The following is a 19,664-nucleotide window of genomic DNA, read 5'->3' as shown; positions in this document are numbered from 1 at the left end:
AAACTAAATACCCTAATGAAGATTGTGGCCAATTTGGTTAATTTTGCCTCAGTAGTTTCAGAGGAGAAGATTTTTGTAAAAGTTAACGGACGACGACGAACGATGGACGCCAAGTGATGAGAAAAGCTCACTTGGCACATTGGGCTAGGTGAGTTAAAAAGGGGAAGACTTAGAGTGTTTCAAATATATGTTTGGGTCACTAAAATGTCCCAGCTTTTCACATAATTGATGTAATGATAATGTACCTACTTTTATGATTAAAAAGTCATTTAAATCGAGGAAGGATGTGTATTTATTACTTTGTCTCTAAGAAACAAACACAAACACCTTTCAGTAAGATTGGTTTGCCATTATCATAATTCGTCAAAACTGTTCACGACATTTCTTAATTCTTGTCTGACAATGTTAACAAAATCTATAAGAATTGATTTTTTTACATATTTCAGTTTTTTGGGATTTTTTTTTCTTTCTCAAACTGTTCCCTATGTTCTGAAGGTAATAAAGCAATATTTTATTCAATAATTGCAATAAGCTGTGGTTTAGTTTTGTTGTCGATTTTGCAAAGTTTATTTTCTTCTATTGTAGATATTGGATTTTTTTATATTTTTTTACGGACTCGGATATTTGTCAATCTTAATAAAATCATTTCTGATGCCTCCCATGTTTATGTGCGACAAGGACGTGAACTTTGATATGTTTTGTGAAAACTACAGCGTTGGATCTAAACCTGTTATATTTCTTTCATTTATTTGATAAAAGTGTTTTGTTTTTCTTAATTCTGCCCGAAATAGGTCCCTTTCGGATTTAAATTCCTGTAAGGGGTTAATGTTCTGCGTCAAAATTTCAAGAGTATCGTATTTCTTAGATACTGTTTCCCATTTTATACTAGCTGTTAGCCACAACAGATATATGTTTAAGAATATTACGATTATATATCTCTAATCTGAAATCCATACCCTGATAAGCACCGATGCGACCGCTACGGGAAAAGGACTCGTGTTTATTAAAACAATGTCGAACTTTAATGTTTTTGGAATGGCATTATACAAGATGCAAAAAAATCCAAGAGCATATATATATAGAGAGAGGTGTACAACCGTTTTGACATGTTTCAAAGAGCTGAAATGATTTTTATACTGGACAGTGGTCACTTCATGGGAAATTTCACTGTTACACGTAAAATGAATGCACAGGTACAATGCATATAACAATGGACAAAACCTGTTCAACTACTTTTTCAAGCCGAAAAAGAAAGTCGAATCGTGTAGCCAGTAAACAATATTTTATTAATTTGAGCATGCAAATTGAAGATTATGTTATATATTTTAATTTAATATATTGGCTGATTTAAAATACGTATTATGAGAGTCCCAGACACTATATAAGTTGACAGTTTTCCACTAATTCCACGTGTTTTTATGTGTAGTAAAACTCGTAGTAGCCCACAATGCATTGTAGTTTATTGAGTCGATTGGTCAGTTTTTTCAAGGCTATGTTTACCTTCTATTTGGGAAATTACTATGCAAATATATACTGACGTCAGGAAATGTTGTGATCCTGGCCTGTTTAAAGCAGGGTAAAAATATTCATTTTACATTACCATGTTCGGACGAGTATGTATTTAATTTGCATCATCATCATCATCATCATCATCATCATCATCATCATCATCATCATCATCATCATCATCATCATCATCATCATCATCATCATCATCATCATCATCATCATCATCATCATCATCATCATCATCATCATCATCATCATCATCATCATCATCATCATCATCATCATCATCATCATCATCATCATCATCATCATCATCATCATCATCATCATCATCATCATCATCATCATCATCATCATATTTGGCAATTCGGTGCTTCATAGATAGAGGATAATTACATCCAGTGCTAGCAATGATTTCCTTAAAACAAGTTTATTAATTTAGATATTGGTTAAAACAAATATAAATATGGACCAATTCAAGTACACCATCTAGGGTGCGCTCGACTTTAGTGACTCAGCACGAGGTTTTTTGGAATTTAAAGTTTGTTTATGACTTTTTGTAAACAATAAACGCTAGCACGACACAGAAAAACAAGTGAGTAATCTATGTCTAAAATTTTATACCAAAAATCTCTGCATTAAAGTCTGTGGATGTTTTACAAAAATCTTGGTTTTATTTGCCTAAAAATCCCCTTTTTCTATTAAATGCAATGAAACAATAAATAATAATGGTTTGCACGAAGATTCCCCTTGGTATATGTACAAAATGGCCATCAATTATTCATTATCTTTATTGTTTTGATACTATTGCGGTATGAACATTTTGTATTCACATGGCTAAAGAAGGGGTCATAAACCTTAAAGAATATTGTTAATACAGGTCTCCTTAAAAGGGCATTAGCTGTCGAATTCATGTTCACCGATTTGACTCAAATTCTAATATTTGATTTATAACATACTAAAACGTATATCCAAATTACAATAAGTCTGAAATAAACAATTAACAATGCATGGATTCAATAATATGTATATCAGCATTTCGTGTGTATTTTAGTTTAGACGCCATCTAATTAATCATCGAGATGACCTCCGGAGACTGCCGACAGTCACATAAACCGATATAAACATAAACATAAATATAAATAGATAGCGACCTCGTGCAATTGGAATTTTCTAGGTCTGTTTGATTTCATGTAATAGGTTAAAAAAATAAGATAATCATCGTTTTTACCTGTATAAGAATGATTATTTGTGGATCGAATCAGTCAACGAAATGGTTCACCTTTGTTTCACTTTCAATGTTGACATTCTTTTCCTTTTAATGGCTGAACACGACTAATACATGCGTAACCAATCTCTAGATAATGGGTTAAATTGAAGGTCACATGAATACGGATCCAATGAGGTCGAATTATGCACTTGCAAGTGAATAATTCCTCAGCGATGTTTCTTACATTATTTTGACAAAATTAAACAAAACTGGTTGCTAACAGCGAATCATTATTTCACTATTTCACTTTCATTAATGATTGAACAAAAAAAAAATCATATTTTAAATTGTTTAATATCTCGTGACCCTTTAAGGCTCCATCCGTTGTTGCATAGTAAGATGCTAAAAAGATTTTCTGAATCATATAAAATTTCCAAATCTATTTGTGAAATCCGTGAAAACATACGTAAACCTTAGGCACAAACACCATTGGGTTTGTGTATTTTAATTATATTCAAGATATAATAAAAAAAAAATACCCGAAGAACCATGTAAAATAGCTTTTTATTTTTTAATTGTGTTTTATTTGTGTATAGGTCGGCTTCGTAGATTTGAAAAACCAGTTTTGTGTTGCTTGAGAAAATATACACTTTGATTGTCGATTAAAACAAATAAGTTATCTTTATTTGGTAAAATAGATTTTGATTTACATTAATTGCGTAATTCTTAATTCTGATTTCTATAATGATGATTGAAATGGAAAAAATAATTTTATATTTTTGAAGCATTGTGTGAATAAAATTTTCAATTCGGAGTTCGAATTATTCACTTGCAAGTGAATAATTCATCAGCGATATTTCTTACCTTATTTTGACAAAATTGAACTAAACTGGTTGCTAAAAGCGAATTATTATTTCACTATTTCACTTTCATTAATGATTGAACAAAAACAAATCATATTTTATTTTTTTTTTTATATCTCGTAGCTAATGACCCTTTAAGGCTCCATCCGTTGTTGCATAGTCAGATGCTAAAAAAGACGATTTTCTGAATCATATAAAATTTCCAAATTTACAAACGTAAACCGTAGGCACAAACACCATTGGTTTGTGTATTTTAATTATATTCAAGATAAAATAAAAAAAATTCACCCGAAAAACATGCAAAATAGCTTTTTATTTTTTAATTGTGTTTTATTTGTGTATTGGTCGGCTTCGTAAATTTGAAAAACCAGTTTTGTGTTGCATGAAAAAATATACACTTTGATTGTCGATTAAAACCAATAAATTATCTGTTTTTAGTAAAATTCTTTTTGATTTACATTAATTGCGTAATTCTTAATTCTGATTTCTATAATGATGATTGAAATGGAAAAAATAATTTTATATTTTTGAAGCATTGTGTGAATAAAATTTTCAATTCGATATTTATAAAATATTGAAAATCAACCTGAACAAAATTGTTAGATCAATGAAACTGGAATTATATAATTAACTTAAGACTCATTTTGCTATAAAAAAAAAATGAATACTGATTGAATTTTTTTTTATCTTGAGAAACGTTTAGCAATACAACACACTTGTATAACTGTATGTAGATGTTGAACTGTGATTCCTTACCGATAGAAAGTGGACGTTCGTATCATTATGGCCGATCAGAAAGAATATTAAGCATCTATAATATGTCAGAAATCGGCGACAAATTTCATTATATTATGAAATACCCTGTTTAGTATACAAACGCAAAAATCTCATTCCATCGCATTATAACATCAGACTAAATACCGCTTAATTTCAGTTTCTGTTTAATACAAAAATGAATTACACGTGAAATTCGATTTGGATATGTATACAAACCTTTACATGAAAGTGGCCGTTTATGTTCCCTGTAATAGTATTTTGGACAGAATCAGTTTGCGCCAATTACAGTTTTGAAAAAGGTATCAATTGCGCCACTCTCTATTTTTTTGATGGTACTAATTGCTCCAATAATGGAATTAAATTGCGCCACATTTACCTGTATCTTTTTTACCTATTATATTAGCGGGATAATTTGATTTGGAGAGACGAAAGATACCAGAGGGACATTCAAACTCATAAGTCGAAAATAAACTGACAACGCCATGGCTAAAAAAGAAAAAGACAAACAGATAAACAATAGTACACAAAACACAACATAGAAAACTAAAGACTGAGCAACACGAACTCCACAAAAAAAAACTGGGGGTGATCAGGATCTCCAGAAGGGAAAGCAGATCCTGCTCCTCATGTGGCACCTGCATAAATGTTGTCCAAAATAATTCAATAAACTCTTTATACATGGCTCTAAGAATGGAAATTATTTTCCATCAGTATTTTTTTTGTTTTTACAGTCAAAATCAGAGGCTTGCTACAAGAAAATGTTTTACTTACTTAATGAAAGTTGCAAGAAGTTTGACCTCACCTTGTACATTAACACCATTCATCTAGATTTTGAAGAACGAATGCATAAAACAGTAAGAAACATGTTTCCAAAGGTCGGCAATAATTCTTGTAGTTTCCATATTATTCAGACTTGGTGGAGGAAAATTCAGAATTAGGGTCTTGCAAAAGAATACAAGACAATGAAACTGACATTAGTAAATGATAAATGTATAAAGGAGGAGAGAAGTCAATCATTTAGTAGATATATATATATATATATAAGTAAAAAATTAATAAATTGATAAAATTGGCGCTTTGTATGATTGTTTTATAGGCGCAAACGAAACCTATAGTTTCCAAAATGAAGTGGCGCAGAAGCAGCATTGACGCAAATAAGTTGTTGCGCAAATAATTTCCTTTTGGCGCAAATAGATATCGGCCAATATTTTTACGGTAATGATCCTTTGGTCCCTTCCTAAGATGTGTATATTTCCCAACTAGTTCGGTATGCCCGTCTCTGTGATGACGTTTTAGAGTTCAATAATCTGGTTAATTAGTAGGTCGTCACAAGTCGTGGATTTATTCACCACAAATTACTTAACACAAAACACATTTATTCAAACAAAGTTTTGATTTGGAGGTTTGGCTGTACCTTAGAAACGCTATGACAAATGGGAAATCACATCCTATATTTTAAGGTGATTATTTTTACAGAACTTGTCAATTCTGATACGCTTCATTTAGACTTCTTGATCATTTGAATTAATTTATTTGAATTCTTTTAAATAAAAAAAATCACAAATTTGACGTTGTTGTAAGATCTTTTAATATTGAGTTTATCGATAGTACCATTGATGATTTATTCATAACAGAAACCTCTACTGATTTTAATACGTATAAGAAATTATTCTTGATTCTATGCTATCAAATAGGGAGGATACAATTTTTAACGGGTGAGTAATTAAAAATACTAAATAAGTTTATAAATCATTACCTCTGTTAATGTATTTTATTTTGGAAATGTCTTATTTAATCTTCAGGTTTTTAGATACAAGGAAACAGCCTTTAGTGACAAAAAGCTGTTATGATACGCGTACACTCATATAGTGGACTTAAAACAATATAGTATCACACTCGTTATAAATATTATATAACTTACTGATAGGTATTTGATCCTATTTGCATAATTGATGTCTTGTCACCATTGTTAAATTAGTACGATGTTTAATTCGTTGATTGTCATTGACATGATTGATACGTTTGCAATTCGACTTAGCATTACGTTTTCGTTTACTTACAATATCTATGATATCAATAAAGAAAATTTTAGGTTGGTTCCCTTGTCCAATGCTATTGTCATTCAGACCGGGGGATATGCTGCCAAATTTACGGGAATTTTCAAATTGTTTATGTGATTTTTTTGTTGTCATTGGACAGTTTCGAGTTGTTGGAATTTGATTACATTTTTTTTATTTTTTCGGTGTGCGCACGTAATGTAGATATTCTTGTGTTACTTGAAAAAAAAAAAACGTCCTGTTTGTCCTACGTATTGAAAATTACATGTTGGTTTATATGAAAATAAGAAGATGTTGTATGATTGCCAATTAGACAACTCTCCACCAGAGACTAAATGACATAGAAGTAAACAGTTATAGGTCACCGTACGGCCTTCAACAATGAGCAAAACCCAAAATGCATAGTGAGCTATTAAAAGCCTCGAAATGAAAATGACAAAACAATAAACGAAAAACAAAAACTATATGCACCGAAAAACGACAACCACTGAATTACATGCTCCTGACATGGGAAAGGCACAAACAGAATGTGGCACATTTTGTGTAGAGTTTTCCGTGTAAAACTGAAATTTCGAAATCTAGGAAAGAATTGATATTTCTGACTATATTTTATTTATTTAAAGTAAGTTCCTTTGGGTCAATTCGGCAGTATATTTAGAAAATTCCTGATTATTTATCGCAAAAATATCATCAGTATAACGATAAACGCTCTTGAACTTATTAATTAAATGGAATTTAGACGAGTCTTTACTAATTTTAGCCCTAAACTTTGTTTTATAACAGTACAGGAACAAGTTTGCTACTACAGTGGAGCAGTTGTTGCCTATAGGAATACCTACAATCTGCCGATAAACTTTATTTCCGAAACATACATAAATGTTGTCATGGAGAAAATGTACAGCTTCAATCATCTCATCACTCCTCCAGTAAGTATATCTAGCATATTTACCTTTCTCTTAAGGAAGAAGGCTTTATGTAAATTGCAGCAAATACATTTTCAATAGATTTATGAAACGGCCATTTAATTATAGGAAAACTTTTGTTTGATCAAATTGTGTGGAAGTGTAGTGTAAAGAGTAGAAAAATCAAAAATGTCAACCGAATTTAAAGGACCATCAAAAACATATATTTTTTTTTCTAAAACATCAAAAAAGCTTTTTACACTCCAAAAATAGTTAATTCTACTATTTGCATATGTTTTATTACAAAAGTTAATGATACGTTCATTAATAGTAGTTAGGGAACCAGTTAAAATCACTGAAAGATTAGTTGTAGAACACTTACTAAAGTCCGAGAAGAAACGATATTTGACGGTTTTTCTTTTTTATGTTGTTGAGGTAACCTTCAAATGTTCAGAGGAGGCCTTAAGCTGAGATGTGGTAATAATAATTATGATTGTTTACTATATGTCTCTGTGTGGAGTGCACGGACCTGATTATAGAAGAACTTATTATGTCATTCTTAAAATCTTCCGTGCAGTATTTACGTCATATCACCACCACATTGTTGGCTGCTTTGTCGGCCGTTATATAATTACGAACACAAACCGTTTTGGGACGCCTTAAAATTTGTTTCTTATTCTACAAATAGTTGTACCATGTACCCTTTTATTTATTCCTAAATTATTTTCAAAATAAGATATTAGAACATCCACAATATTAATACATTTATTTAAAAAAGAACCAAGAGATTTATTATCAGATTATCCCCGTACAATACGCCGAAAGAGCATCTTTAATGACCTGACGACACTGTTTTCAATCTAATTTAGATGGTGCACGATATCTTGGTCCTTTTGTCAAAATGAGTTTAACTTCTCGGTCTTGGACGATGTTGAGGTCCCCGTAAAAACAGGGCCAAAGTAATCATATCTAAAACTCGACGACTCACAGTCTCAAGTTGAAGAAGTACTAGTATTATTTTCTACACTAACGTCTGATGTAACTGACGTATCACTAAGAATTAAACTTCTACGGGGTTTATGTGTATGTACATGTATACAAAATAATAGGTGGTTCTGTGTTAGCAAAATAGGGAGGTATAACGTTTTGGTAGAGTAATTAAATATACTAGATAAGTTGATAAAATCAATATTAATATATTAGAAAATGAGGTTTATGATCTTGATCTTCAGATTTATCGATACGCGGAAACAGCCTTTGGTGACCGTAAGCTGTAACTAAACGCATACATTTATTGAGTGGTCTGAAAACGAGATTGTGTCACACTCCTTGAAAATATCATGTAATTTACGACGGGTGCCACATGTGGAGCAGGATCTGCATACCCTTTCGGAGCATCTGAGATTACACCCAGTTTTTGGCGGGATTCGTGTTGCTCAGTCTTTAGTTTTCTATGTTGTGTTTTGTGTTCTGTTGTTTGTCTGTTTGTCTTTTTCCTTTTTAGCCATGCCGTTTTTAGTTTATTTTCGACTTATGATTTGAATGCTCATTTGGTATCTTTTGCCTCTCTTTTACTAATTGTTTTGACCAAGTTTACATAAAAACTTATGCTTACCATTGTTTTTAATTATAAATAGGAAATCGTCAAGTGTATAATTTATAAGATGTTTAATTCGATCATTGATTTCAATTGACACTTTTGCCATGAGACTTATTATTACGTTGTCTTTTATCAACAATATTCATGATATCAGTTGAAGAATTGTTAGATAATTATGTTCCCTTGTCCCATGATATTGCCAATTAGACCAAGGTGATATGCTGTCTGCAGTCGTTTAATTCAGGACAGTTCGGTCATTTTAGTTCCTGTTACAAGAAAGATGAGGTTTTCAGGTATACTCATTTTCAGATTGATTGATTGGTGTTTAACGCCACGTTCAACACTATTGTGCTATTTCGTAGCGGTCAGTTTTTATTGGTGGAGGAAGCCGGAGTTCCAGGAAAGAACCACCGACCTTCGGTAGGAAAACTGACAATCCTAGTCAATTAACATTGGAGTCGAGTGCACCTGCCCCGTGCGGGATTCAAACTCACAACCTCAGTGTTGACAGGCTAGTGATATAGTAGTTTGACTACTTAGACCACTCGGCCACCTAGGCCCCTCTCATTTTCAGAATATCTAAATTAATGGTAAATATAAATAAAGATGTGGTATGAGTGCCAAAGATACAACTCTCCATCCAAGTTACAATGTATAAAAAGTAAACAGTTATAGGTCAAAGTACGGCCTTCAACACGGAGCCTTGCTCACACCGAACAGCAAGCTATAAAGAGCCCCAAAACGACTAGTGTAAAACAATTCAAACAGGAAAACCAACGATCTAATCTATATAAAAAAGGAGAAACATTTATGAACCATACCAAAAAAACGACAACCACTGAACAACAGGCTCCTGACTTAGGACAGGTGCATACAAATGCAGCTGGTTTAAACGTTTGAACAGGCGCCAACCTTCACCCTAACCTGAAACAGTAGTGTAAAATTACAACATAAAAAGACACTCTATAAAATATCAATTGAAATGGCTTAACTCGATCAAAAAGACATATAAACAAAAACAAGTAAACATACACTGAACGAAGGAGTTTGATCTATGACACATTATAGATACGATATTAATAAAAAAGATGTAGGAACAATGTCAAAAAGACAACTCTAACTTGGGACAACATGGCGTTAAATAAAATAACGTACACAGGTAAATTTAAATATAATAATTTTGTTGTTAGGAGTACGGAAACATTTTTAGAAAATAAATAAATTTGTTGTTCACAGTACGAGTACAGAAGTGAAAATTTATCGTCATAGTAAATACTTTTCAAAGGTGGTACATATTAAAAATAGTGAGACGAGATATAACACAAAAAAAAGTTAACATAAAATAACAGAAATGCATTACAAATTGTGTCAGCAGGTCAAATTAACAAGAAAATACGATTTGAGAGTACTCGCAGTTACTGAAAGCTAGTAAAAAGCCAAAACCAGAGACATACAATACACTGTGAAATAATGTCTCCGAGACAGGTGTATATTCAATAGAAGCCCATTATGAATATATCAAATAAAATGAACACAATACAATTAATCAAGTGTTAATTATTTAATATCAACAGAGACATATAATACAATATTAGAATATGTCTCTGATATCAATAATACAAAACTTAATAAACAACTTTTATAAACAAATAAATTAAAATAAAGTAATTAGATATGAACCCAAATTACAGTGGAGATCACTTCTAACCTCTCATCAAATCTGTCAGAATCTGTCAGGAGAACTGTTCTAGGACAGTATGTAGAACTGTCATCCTGACACCTTTTAGACAGTTCTAGCTAGAACAGTTCTAACCTAGAACTGATTTGGTCAGTTCTACCTTGAACTGATTTAGACAGTTCTACCTAGAACTGATCTTGACAGTTCTACCCTAGAACAGTTTTAGACAGTTCTACCTAGAACTGACCAAATCTTACGGCTAGAACAGTTCTACGACTAGAACAGTTCTACGATTAGAACTGATTTGGTCAGTTCTACGGCTAGAATTGATTTAGTCAATTCTATCAATTGGACAGTTTTAAGAACTCTTCGTCTTAAATATAAATAAGTCAAAAGAATATAATATATATTAAAAAATTATCATCACAGCACTGTTTTAACATTTCTCGTTACGGAAAATGTCGATAACCGTTTCCTCGGTCGCTTTTATAGCGGAAATTTTGTTACGATGGATGTCGATGGAGGAGAGTGGCAAAACAAATAACTTTATGAAATATTTGTACTTACAGGTAAAAAAAATCCAAACTTCATTATTTAGAGTTGATAATGAACGACTGGCGATATTCTGACGGGAAAGGGGTGACACGTTTTTTTGTGGATGGAACATGCTTTTTGACAATAAGCTTGTTACCGTTTTGATCGAGGTCACAGTTTGTTTACATTCTTCATAGTTATTTTATTTTTTAACCCTTTCTTGTGTAGAGTTAGTTATTTTATCAGGTCTGAGATTACTATAACAATAATATAATATGTGTTATAGTAATCTCAGCCCCATCCCACCCAAACTATCTGTTAGGGGGGTAATGTAGGGAAGAGGGATGTTTCATCGGAGTTTACGAAATGTTAAATTAGCTGATCACAGTTAACAGGAAATACAACAAAACTGTTCACGAAAAACAATAGTTTAACACCACCTTCATCACTGTTTACGAAAAACGACGATTTCAAAACTTCATCACGGAAAACGTTGATAAAATTTAAAGACATATATCACAACTCCCTCTGTGTCGGATAAAATACTGGAAATCTTCACATACGATTTTCCACTTTGGCGAAGATTAACTATTCGCTGTCTCAAATACATTGAAATTCTGTTAACTTTGACAGGAGGCATTTTGCGTGTGGCTTTATCAACGATAAAAATAACACTGAATGGCGACCAGTGAGATGCCCTAACTGCACTGACGTCATTTAGAACTGTTCTACAATCCATCCTGGCAGGTTTGGTCAGTTCTACGACTACAACAGTTATTGACAGTTCTGCTGACAGTTCTACGGTTAGAACTGATTTAGTCAGTTCTGCTGACAGTTCTACGGTTAGAACTGATTTGGACAGTTCCAAATAGAACAGTTTTTAGACAGTTCTACCCTAGAACTGATCCTGACAGTTCTACCTAGAACTGATCCTGACAGTTCTACCTAGAACTGATTTGGTCAGTTCTACCTAGAACTGATTCTGACAGTTCTACTTAGAGAACTGTTCTAGGTAGAACTGTTCTAAGACAGTTTATAACAGTTCTATGATAGATTATTCTGACAGTTCTAATGAGATGTTAGAAGTGATCTCCACTGTATATAATTATATAATTTTATTATGATAAGTTTAACACTGAAAGCCGATCTGTTTCATAACAATTTATGTTATGTGAGAACATTCATCATTACTTTTAATACTTTTAATTACCAAAAGAGATCTCGCGAGATTTTGCTAGTGGCCACGATAAATTACGTTAGTTCGCCGAGTTGCGAATCTCTTATATTATATGTCTCTGTTCCGACAAACAAAGGTGGTTCTCCTGTTTCAACCTTCGTGACAGAAAGTTGTTTGAATACAGATGGTGTCACATGAATGTCACAAATGTTAAATGTTTTGTCGAAACCAAAAAGAGTGTGTCCACTACAGCACAAGTTCACGACATTCGTCAGCATTTCTTCAGTATACAGGATAACGCACGGTGTTTTCCCAGGAGATTGAGCCACATGCTTAATCAAACTGTTTCCTTTCTGCATTATGCGTTCATTTATGACGAGGAATTGTTAACAATATCAAAACTTCGTGTAGATAATATATAAAATAAATATAGGTATGCCCTTTTCGGCTCCTTTTCGGTTCTTTTCTGTTCTTTTTGTTCCTTTTCGGCCCTTTTCTGTTCCTTTCTGTAAATTGTCGCTCTTCAACGATGTTGAGGTCTCCTGTAATGACATGACCATAGGGAACATATCTAAAACTAGATGTTTCACAGTCTCAAGCCGAAGGAGCATTAATTTCTATATTGACGTCTGATGTTACTGACGTATAATTAAAAATCAAACTTCTTCTGGTTTTTTTGTACGAAAACGAAATAATAAGTGGTTCTGTATTATCAACATATGGAGGTATTTGGCTATGGATGGTAGAGTCATTGAATATACTAGATAAGTTGATAAAATCAATACCTCTATTTATATATTTTAATTTAAGAAACTGCCGTTTATGATTTTCAGGGTTATCGATACACGGAAACAGCCTGTGATGACAAAAGGCTGTAATAATACGGGTGTATTTATACAACGGGCTGAAAAATGAAATTTTATCATACTCCAGAAAAATATCATATAGTTTACTTATTGGTATATGACCAAGATTGCATAATAATTGATGTCTACCATTATTTTTTACTATAGATAACAGATCAACAAGTGTATAATTTGTACGATGTTTAATACGTAGATTACGGTTTTTACGTTTATCATGATGACTATTATTTCTTAGCCATTAACGACAATATTCATGACATCGAAAAAAGACGATAGAAGTTTAAGATATGTTTCCCTGTTCCAATATTTTGTCATTGAGACCGAGAGGATAAACTGTTTGAAGTCTTTTCATCAAAAATAGTACGCGAACTTCACGGGATTTTTCAAATTGTTTGTGTGATTGTCCTGGTTGTTTCTGAAAGCTTTCAAGTTGTAGGAATTTTAAAAATTTTAGATTGTGATTATGCTTATCTAAATGTTGGTTAATCACACTTTTGAATTTTTAGGTCTTCGAAAGCGGTAAAGGTGCTCTTATGCTCTTAATTTCTTCTGTAATATTCTCGACCCGTCTGTCCCACATATTGAAACGGCTGGGTTCAAGTTACCAGATAAATAAGGTTTTGGGCGTTTCAGGTAATGTCACAGGAAAAGGAGAGAGAAAAAGCTCTCCCGTTCACTGTTGACCTAACAGTATTGTGAGAAGTAAATCTGAAACAGGTCAGTCATTTTCTGGCATTGCACGGGAAAATTTGTGGATATCCACGTGCATTTTTGTTTAACAATGTGGCTGCAGAGGCATTGCCTCCTTTGACACAATTGTACACATTGCTAAATGTAGTAGGATAATTTTGATATAGGCTGCTGTATAATTTATATTAGAAATACAATTTTGTAAGCACGTGGATAGCCTAGAAGTAGGATTGTTTTTCAATTTTTTTCTATTGCGTAATACTGTTTCGGTACTTAATAATCCTTCGGATTTCAAATGTTTGGCTTTGAGCGTTCCTGATGAAGGTAAATCCAGAAAAGCGCTTCGGACGCATGAATTATTAAACGTGTTGTTTTCAATTTTTTACATCACTGGGTCGATACCTTTGCTGGTGGATTATCAGTCCCGAGGGTATCATCAGCTCAGTAGTCAGTACTTCGGTACTGACATGATTTATGACAAACTTTTCTCAAATTGTCCGTTTATAAATTTTGAAATTATAAAGAAACTAAGGTTTCAACTCCCTCAGGCAAAGTTGACCTTAGATGAATTTGGCTTTTTGTTTTAGGTATTTTTGTCATATAGCTCTTCAACTGTTTCGGTACTTATACATCCCTCGGATTTCAAATGTTTGACTTTGAGCGTTCCTGATGAAGGTAAATCCAGAAAAGCGATTCGGACGCATAAAATTATTAAACGAGTTGTTTTCAATTTTTTACATCACTAGGTCGATACCTCTGCTGGTGGACTATCAGTCCCCGATGGTATCATCAACTCAGTAGTCAGTACTTCGGTTCTGACATGATTTATGACAAACTTTTCTAAAATTGTCCGTTAATGAATTTTGAAATTATAAAGAAACTAAGGTTTCAACTCCCTCAGGCAAAGTTGACCTTAGATGAATTTGGTTATTTGTTTTAGGATATTTTGACATATAGCTCTTCAACTGTTTCGGTACTTATACATCCCTCGGATTTCAAATGTTTGGCTTTGAGCGTTCCTGATGAAGGTAAACCCAGAAATTCGGACGCATGAAATTATTAAACGTGTTGTTTTCAATTTTATAACATGATTATATAAATAGGCGTATAGGAAAAATAAAAAAGACCGGAGGTTGTAACATTGAATAAGGATCACAATTACGGAACAAGAAATAAAAGGCAAAGCAGTAAAAGAACTCTTACAAAAACTGTTATAAAATGCCCGACGCAAAGACATAAGTAATACAAAACAGACATATAACAAACACAGGGCAAAAACAGAGATTATAAGAAATTTAAGTAAAGCCAAAGCAGAGGGCAATAATAAAAACAGCAAGTGTGGATGATTATTTATACATCCCAACACCATTATATTTAATTAACAAATAAAGAACAAAGATATAATAAACATGTGAAAGCTCTCTCACAGGCAAACAACTCATAATTGTAAAATATAAGGGCATACACCACAAGCACGGGGACATGTACTACAAAATAAGATTTATCTTGAATATAAACAGTAGTAGAACTAATATTAAGCATGATACATTTAAACATTTATATATCAGTCAAATCTCTAAACTTATTTCTATAAAACGCATAGATTATCAAATACAAGTACTTATAATTTATTTAGAGAAAAGAAATCTTATATTTGAATTCCAACATGTCTAATAACCAGAAAACAGAAGGTAACATTTTGCATTTCCAATTTAGAAATAAATATACATTGACATGCGGCTAATGTTTGTGAACGAAAATGTTCACCTGACAAAAAATATATATTAAACATGTTTTTATCACCCGAAACGAACATGATAAAAATGCTTAGACAAAAGTATCATGCTTTACGATTTGGACATTTTATTTTAAAAAAATAAAATAAAGAGATAAATCTCTTTTTTGTTTTGTAATTGGTTCAAATATGTAATAAATAATAACATTAACTTTCTTCAAAATTCTTGTGAAAATCTGTTAAGACTCAAACGCAATCAATAATTTTTAAGTAATTAAGATCATGCTTAATTTCAAATGCTGGTTACAAAAACATTTACATAAGGCAACACTAATTTATTTTTTTTTTAATTCAGAAAATTTTACAAGAATGTATACTCCTAAGCAAAAACTTGCTACTCATCAGTTTAAAAGCTCAATTGTAACTAAATTATACACGAGGGGGTTAATTTTTTAACCAAACTTTATTAATCATTTTTTTTTTAATTGCAACATTTAGATTTTCGCCAATAAAATCTTTTGCAAAGACTCTCTTCATTAAAACTTTCCTCCACATAACAGAAGTAATGTTGGTGGTACACTGAATACAAAGTATGATACAAAAATCATAAAAAAGCATATAATTATATGTTACCATCATTTAAAAAAAGGCAGTATAAATCTTAACTTACTATTCACGTTTTATTATGAAATCTATTAATAATCCAATTATGTATTTTGCTTCAAACTGGTATTAAATAAACTACAAAAACACCTTCTCACTGCATGTCCTTAAAAACTTAACATGTGTAAATGCTTTCTTCTCTGGTAAAAAAAAACGATAAGTCAATAACACAGACAAACAAATGTCTTATTTTATTGGAAATGTGTTAACACTAAAATACCAAAGCATAAGAAATGCAATTACCATGTTTACCACCTACAATGTACGAAAATTCAGCAGCATTAAAATTAAGACAATCAAATGCCTGTACTCACACTAAAATATTTGATTATCGAATGATCATAGAATATATAAATATGGAATACAGATAAAAAAAAACATAAATCTACAGATACAAACTCAGCAAAGCATAAAAAATAATGACCACAGGTAAGATTGTCTTCTAACAATATTTAACAGTATTAGGATTTACTGATAAGAAAGACATATTAATGAAAATCATATGTCATAAAATAATCCTTATATGTCTTTTTGTTTTACTCTTTTAACTTTTGCCATTATTAATATTTGGCTTGTAATTATGACCATTGAAGCATCTCTTCCATTACAGATCTATGGTAAAATGATTAATATTGTTATCATCATGCACATTACAAAGAAGGTTTTTTTTTATAATTCATCAAATTATTAATAAAAATATACTTTAAAAATCGAAAGATGATCATGATAATCAGCAAAATAAAAAGTAAATAACAAAAATACCAAACTGCAAGGAAAATTCTAAAACAAAAAGTCCTTTATCAAATGGCAAAATCTAAAGCTCAAACACATCAAACGAATGGAAAACAAATGTCATAGGAAATCATTATGATTAATATAAAAACACATATATATGTCCGTTTGATAATAAATCAACAAATCCTCGTTAAAAATGCTAATCATTAGCTCTCTCTCTCTCTCTCTCTCTCTCTCTCTCTCTCTCTCTCTCTCTCTATATATATATATATGTATACATATAAAATACAGAAAAAATAAACAATATCAGACAATTATAACATGACAGTTTGTTAAACTTACATTTTAAACTTTTGGCTTTTACGTCTTATTAACGTGGCAATTTTGCAATACAATGTATAATAAAATATCTATATGGTGACCAGTTAACATCAATAAAGTAAACAGAATAGATATCAACCAAATCTTAAATAGAACATTCCAATATTACTAAGCAATTTAAGATATGTTAATCAAGTCAAATGAATGGAGTATATTTCAAGTTTGAAATTTAATGGTTACGTAATTTAAGAAAAATGCGATTTTTTTGGTGACCCAATTGTCCCTCTTCATTTATACTAAGCTTTTGTTTTATTGTAAAATATCCTTCAAAATCAGATTTGGTTTTGGTTGTTTCACTGTATAAAACTTCCAAAATTCTGAGAAACAAAAGCTATGTTTAGCCTTTTTCTAGGCATGATAGTTAGTTTATAAACCGAAAATAAAATTTCTGTATTTCCTTTTTTTCAAAAAAAAAATTATTAGAGAAAAAAAAAAAAAACCAAAAGCATGCATATACCTGACAGAGAAATTATATTCATAACCAGGTTCATGACTGGATACAAAAAAATAAGTTCTTGGCATAAGGTGGTGTGTCTGCTGCAGAGACAAAATGAACATTTTTGATAGTTAGTTTTAGTTAAATCCTAACCCGACAGTTCATTCCTTTTTACTGAGGGTCATGATGTCTCAAAATTTCACTGAATAAAGTATGTCAACTCTTGTGTCAATAAACCTAGTTTCCACAATGTCATTCATTCAATTTGTTTTTACTGTTAACAACAGTTAGTCGTATTGCCTCTTTTCAAAGGCATATTTATAAGCAACTTCATTGTAAAAGCCTACCAAAGACTTTGTTCCCATCAAACTTGAATCCTTTCTACCAAAGGCTTGTCTAATCTGCCAACTAAAAATGAAATAAAATTCTTAATCAAGTAAAAGTTAATTAGTTCATCAAGTTTAGTTTCTTCACATCATCATGATCATTAATAAAATCAATTTGAATAAAAGTGGAATGTTACATTCAGTCTCATTAAGTGTCTGCATGTATTGTTTTTACTGAAAATAATATAGAATACAAACGTATTTGAATTTTAGATAATAGATGAGGTTCATCTTATAATATTTATTACTTGAAATGTTTATAAAAAAGAAAAGGATGAATATCAAACAACCAACTGATAATCCTTAATAATATTATCAACTGTCTCTTTATTTTTTTAGTATTTGTTTTTTGATTTGAATGTTTAAAAAAATGAGATAAATGTAGTCAACGCAGCACCCTTCATATTTATACATACTTATCATCATCTGATTGTCCTTGTACTATTGATTCAGACTTCTGTTTTTACATCTACAAGACATGCATATCATGATCGTTGAAATGATAATAAATGCGGTAATGGCTAGAGGTAATCCTATACCTAGACCGAGTATCAAATCTGATGAACTTTTACCTAAAATGGAGAAACAAAATATTATGCTTCACAAGAAATCTCTTTTACATTAGGGTTGTTTAGGGTTTCTTAAAAGTGTGGCGTATTAAATCACCAGTAAAATACTTTGAATGAAAACTAAGGTTAATTTGTTTAAATAAGTATTAACTTTTTTGATTTTTTTTTTAATCTGAGGTATAACGCCACAGAAAATGGAATTTGTTCATATTTGGGCTCACTTATTCGTTTAAATTTTCCAATCTATCATGAACCAAAACTTCTGAGCGGCAAAAAAGAAAATTGTCAATAACAAACTTGAACGCGGTTTTGTCAAAAGTAACAACATATCAAAATTTAAGAGCATTGACTGAACGGTGAATGAATTATTGCATGGAAACAACATAAAGTGCAACTTTCTAATTTATCAGGGACAATAACTCCAGAAAGGCAAAAAGAAAAAGCATCAATATCGAACCTGACCTCCATTATGTCAACAGTAACAACATATCATAATTTGAAAACTATTGGTAGAGGAGTTCATAAGTTATTGAAAGGAAACAACATAAAGTTCCATTTTCTAATATTTCAAGAACCATAATTCCTGAACGGTAAAAATGAAAATCGTCAATACCGAACTTGACCTCAATTTTATCATTAGATCAACATGATAAAATTTGACAAGCATTGGTTGAACGGTTCACAAGTTATTGCACGAAGCTGTTGGTAGTTGCCTGCCTGCCCGTTTGATCCACCTAAAGTCAATTGTGACTGAGGGAATTAAAACCTTAGTTCCTTGATAATTTATGAATTTATAAACGGACAATTTACGAAAGGTAAGTGTACGTTAATGAAAGAGTAAGACCAATTATTCACAGAACGATTGAAATTCTTTCCACCTCATATGTTGATTATTA

At 31.6% G+C, this 19,664-nt stretch overlaps 1 protein-coding gene across 43 annotated transcripts in view; it reads right to left on the bottom strand.

Annotated features, from left to right (window-relative positions):
* Positions 1–19,664, bottom strand: part of LOC127730155 (uncharacterized) — a 242,776-nt gene that overhangs the window by 158,949 nt on the left and 64,163 nt on the right. The window contains exons 26-27 of one of the 43 annotated variants that reach the window (XM_052238368.1): positions 18,616–18,771; positions 15,207–18,221 (exon numbers count right to left, since the gene is read on the bottom strand). The exons of the other annotated variants lie outside the window; for them this stretch is intronic. Coding sequence (XP_052094328.1) covers positions 18,641–18,771 — 131 coding nt within the window. The 3' untranslated portion in view covers positions 15,207–18,221; positions 18,616–18,640. Of the gene's footprint in view, positions 1–15,206; positions 18,222–18,615; positions 18,772–19,664 lie in introns of those variants that run through there. 43 annotated transcript variants of the gene reach the window in all.

The sequence above is a fragment of the Mytilus californianus genome, unplaced genomic scaffold (genome assembly GCF_021869535.1).
Source record: "Mytilus californianus isolate M0D057914Y unplaced genomic scaffold, xbMytCali1.0.p SCAF_2, whole genome shotgun sequence".
In the NCBI taxonomy this organism is placed as follows: Eukaryota; Metazoa; Mollusca; class Bivalvia; order Mytilida; family Mytilidae; genus Mytilus; species Mytilus californianus.
This window is presented reverse-complemented; position numbering and strand designations above follow the sequence as displayed.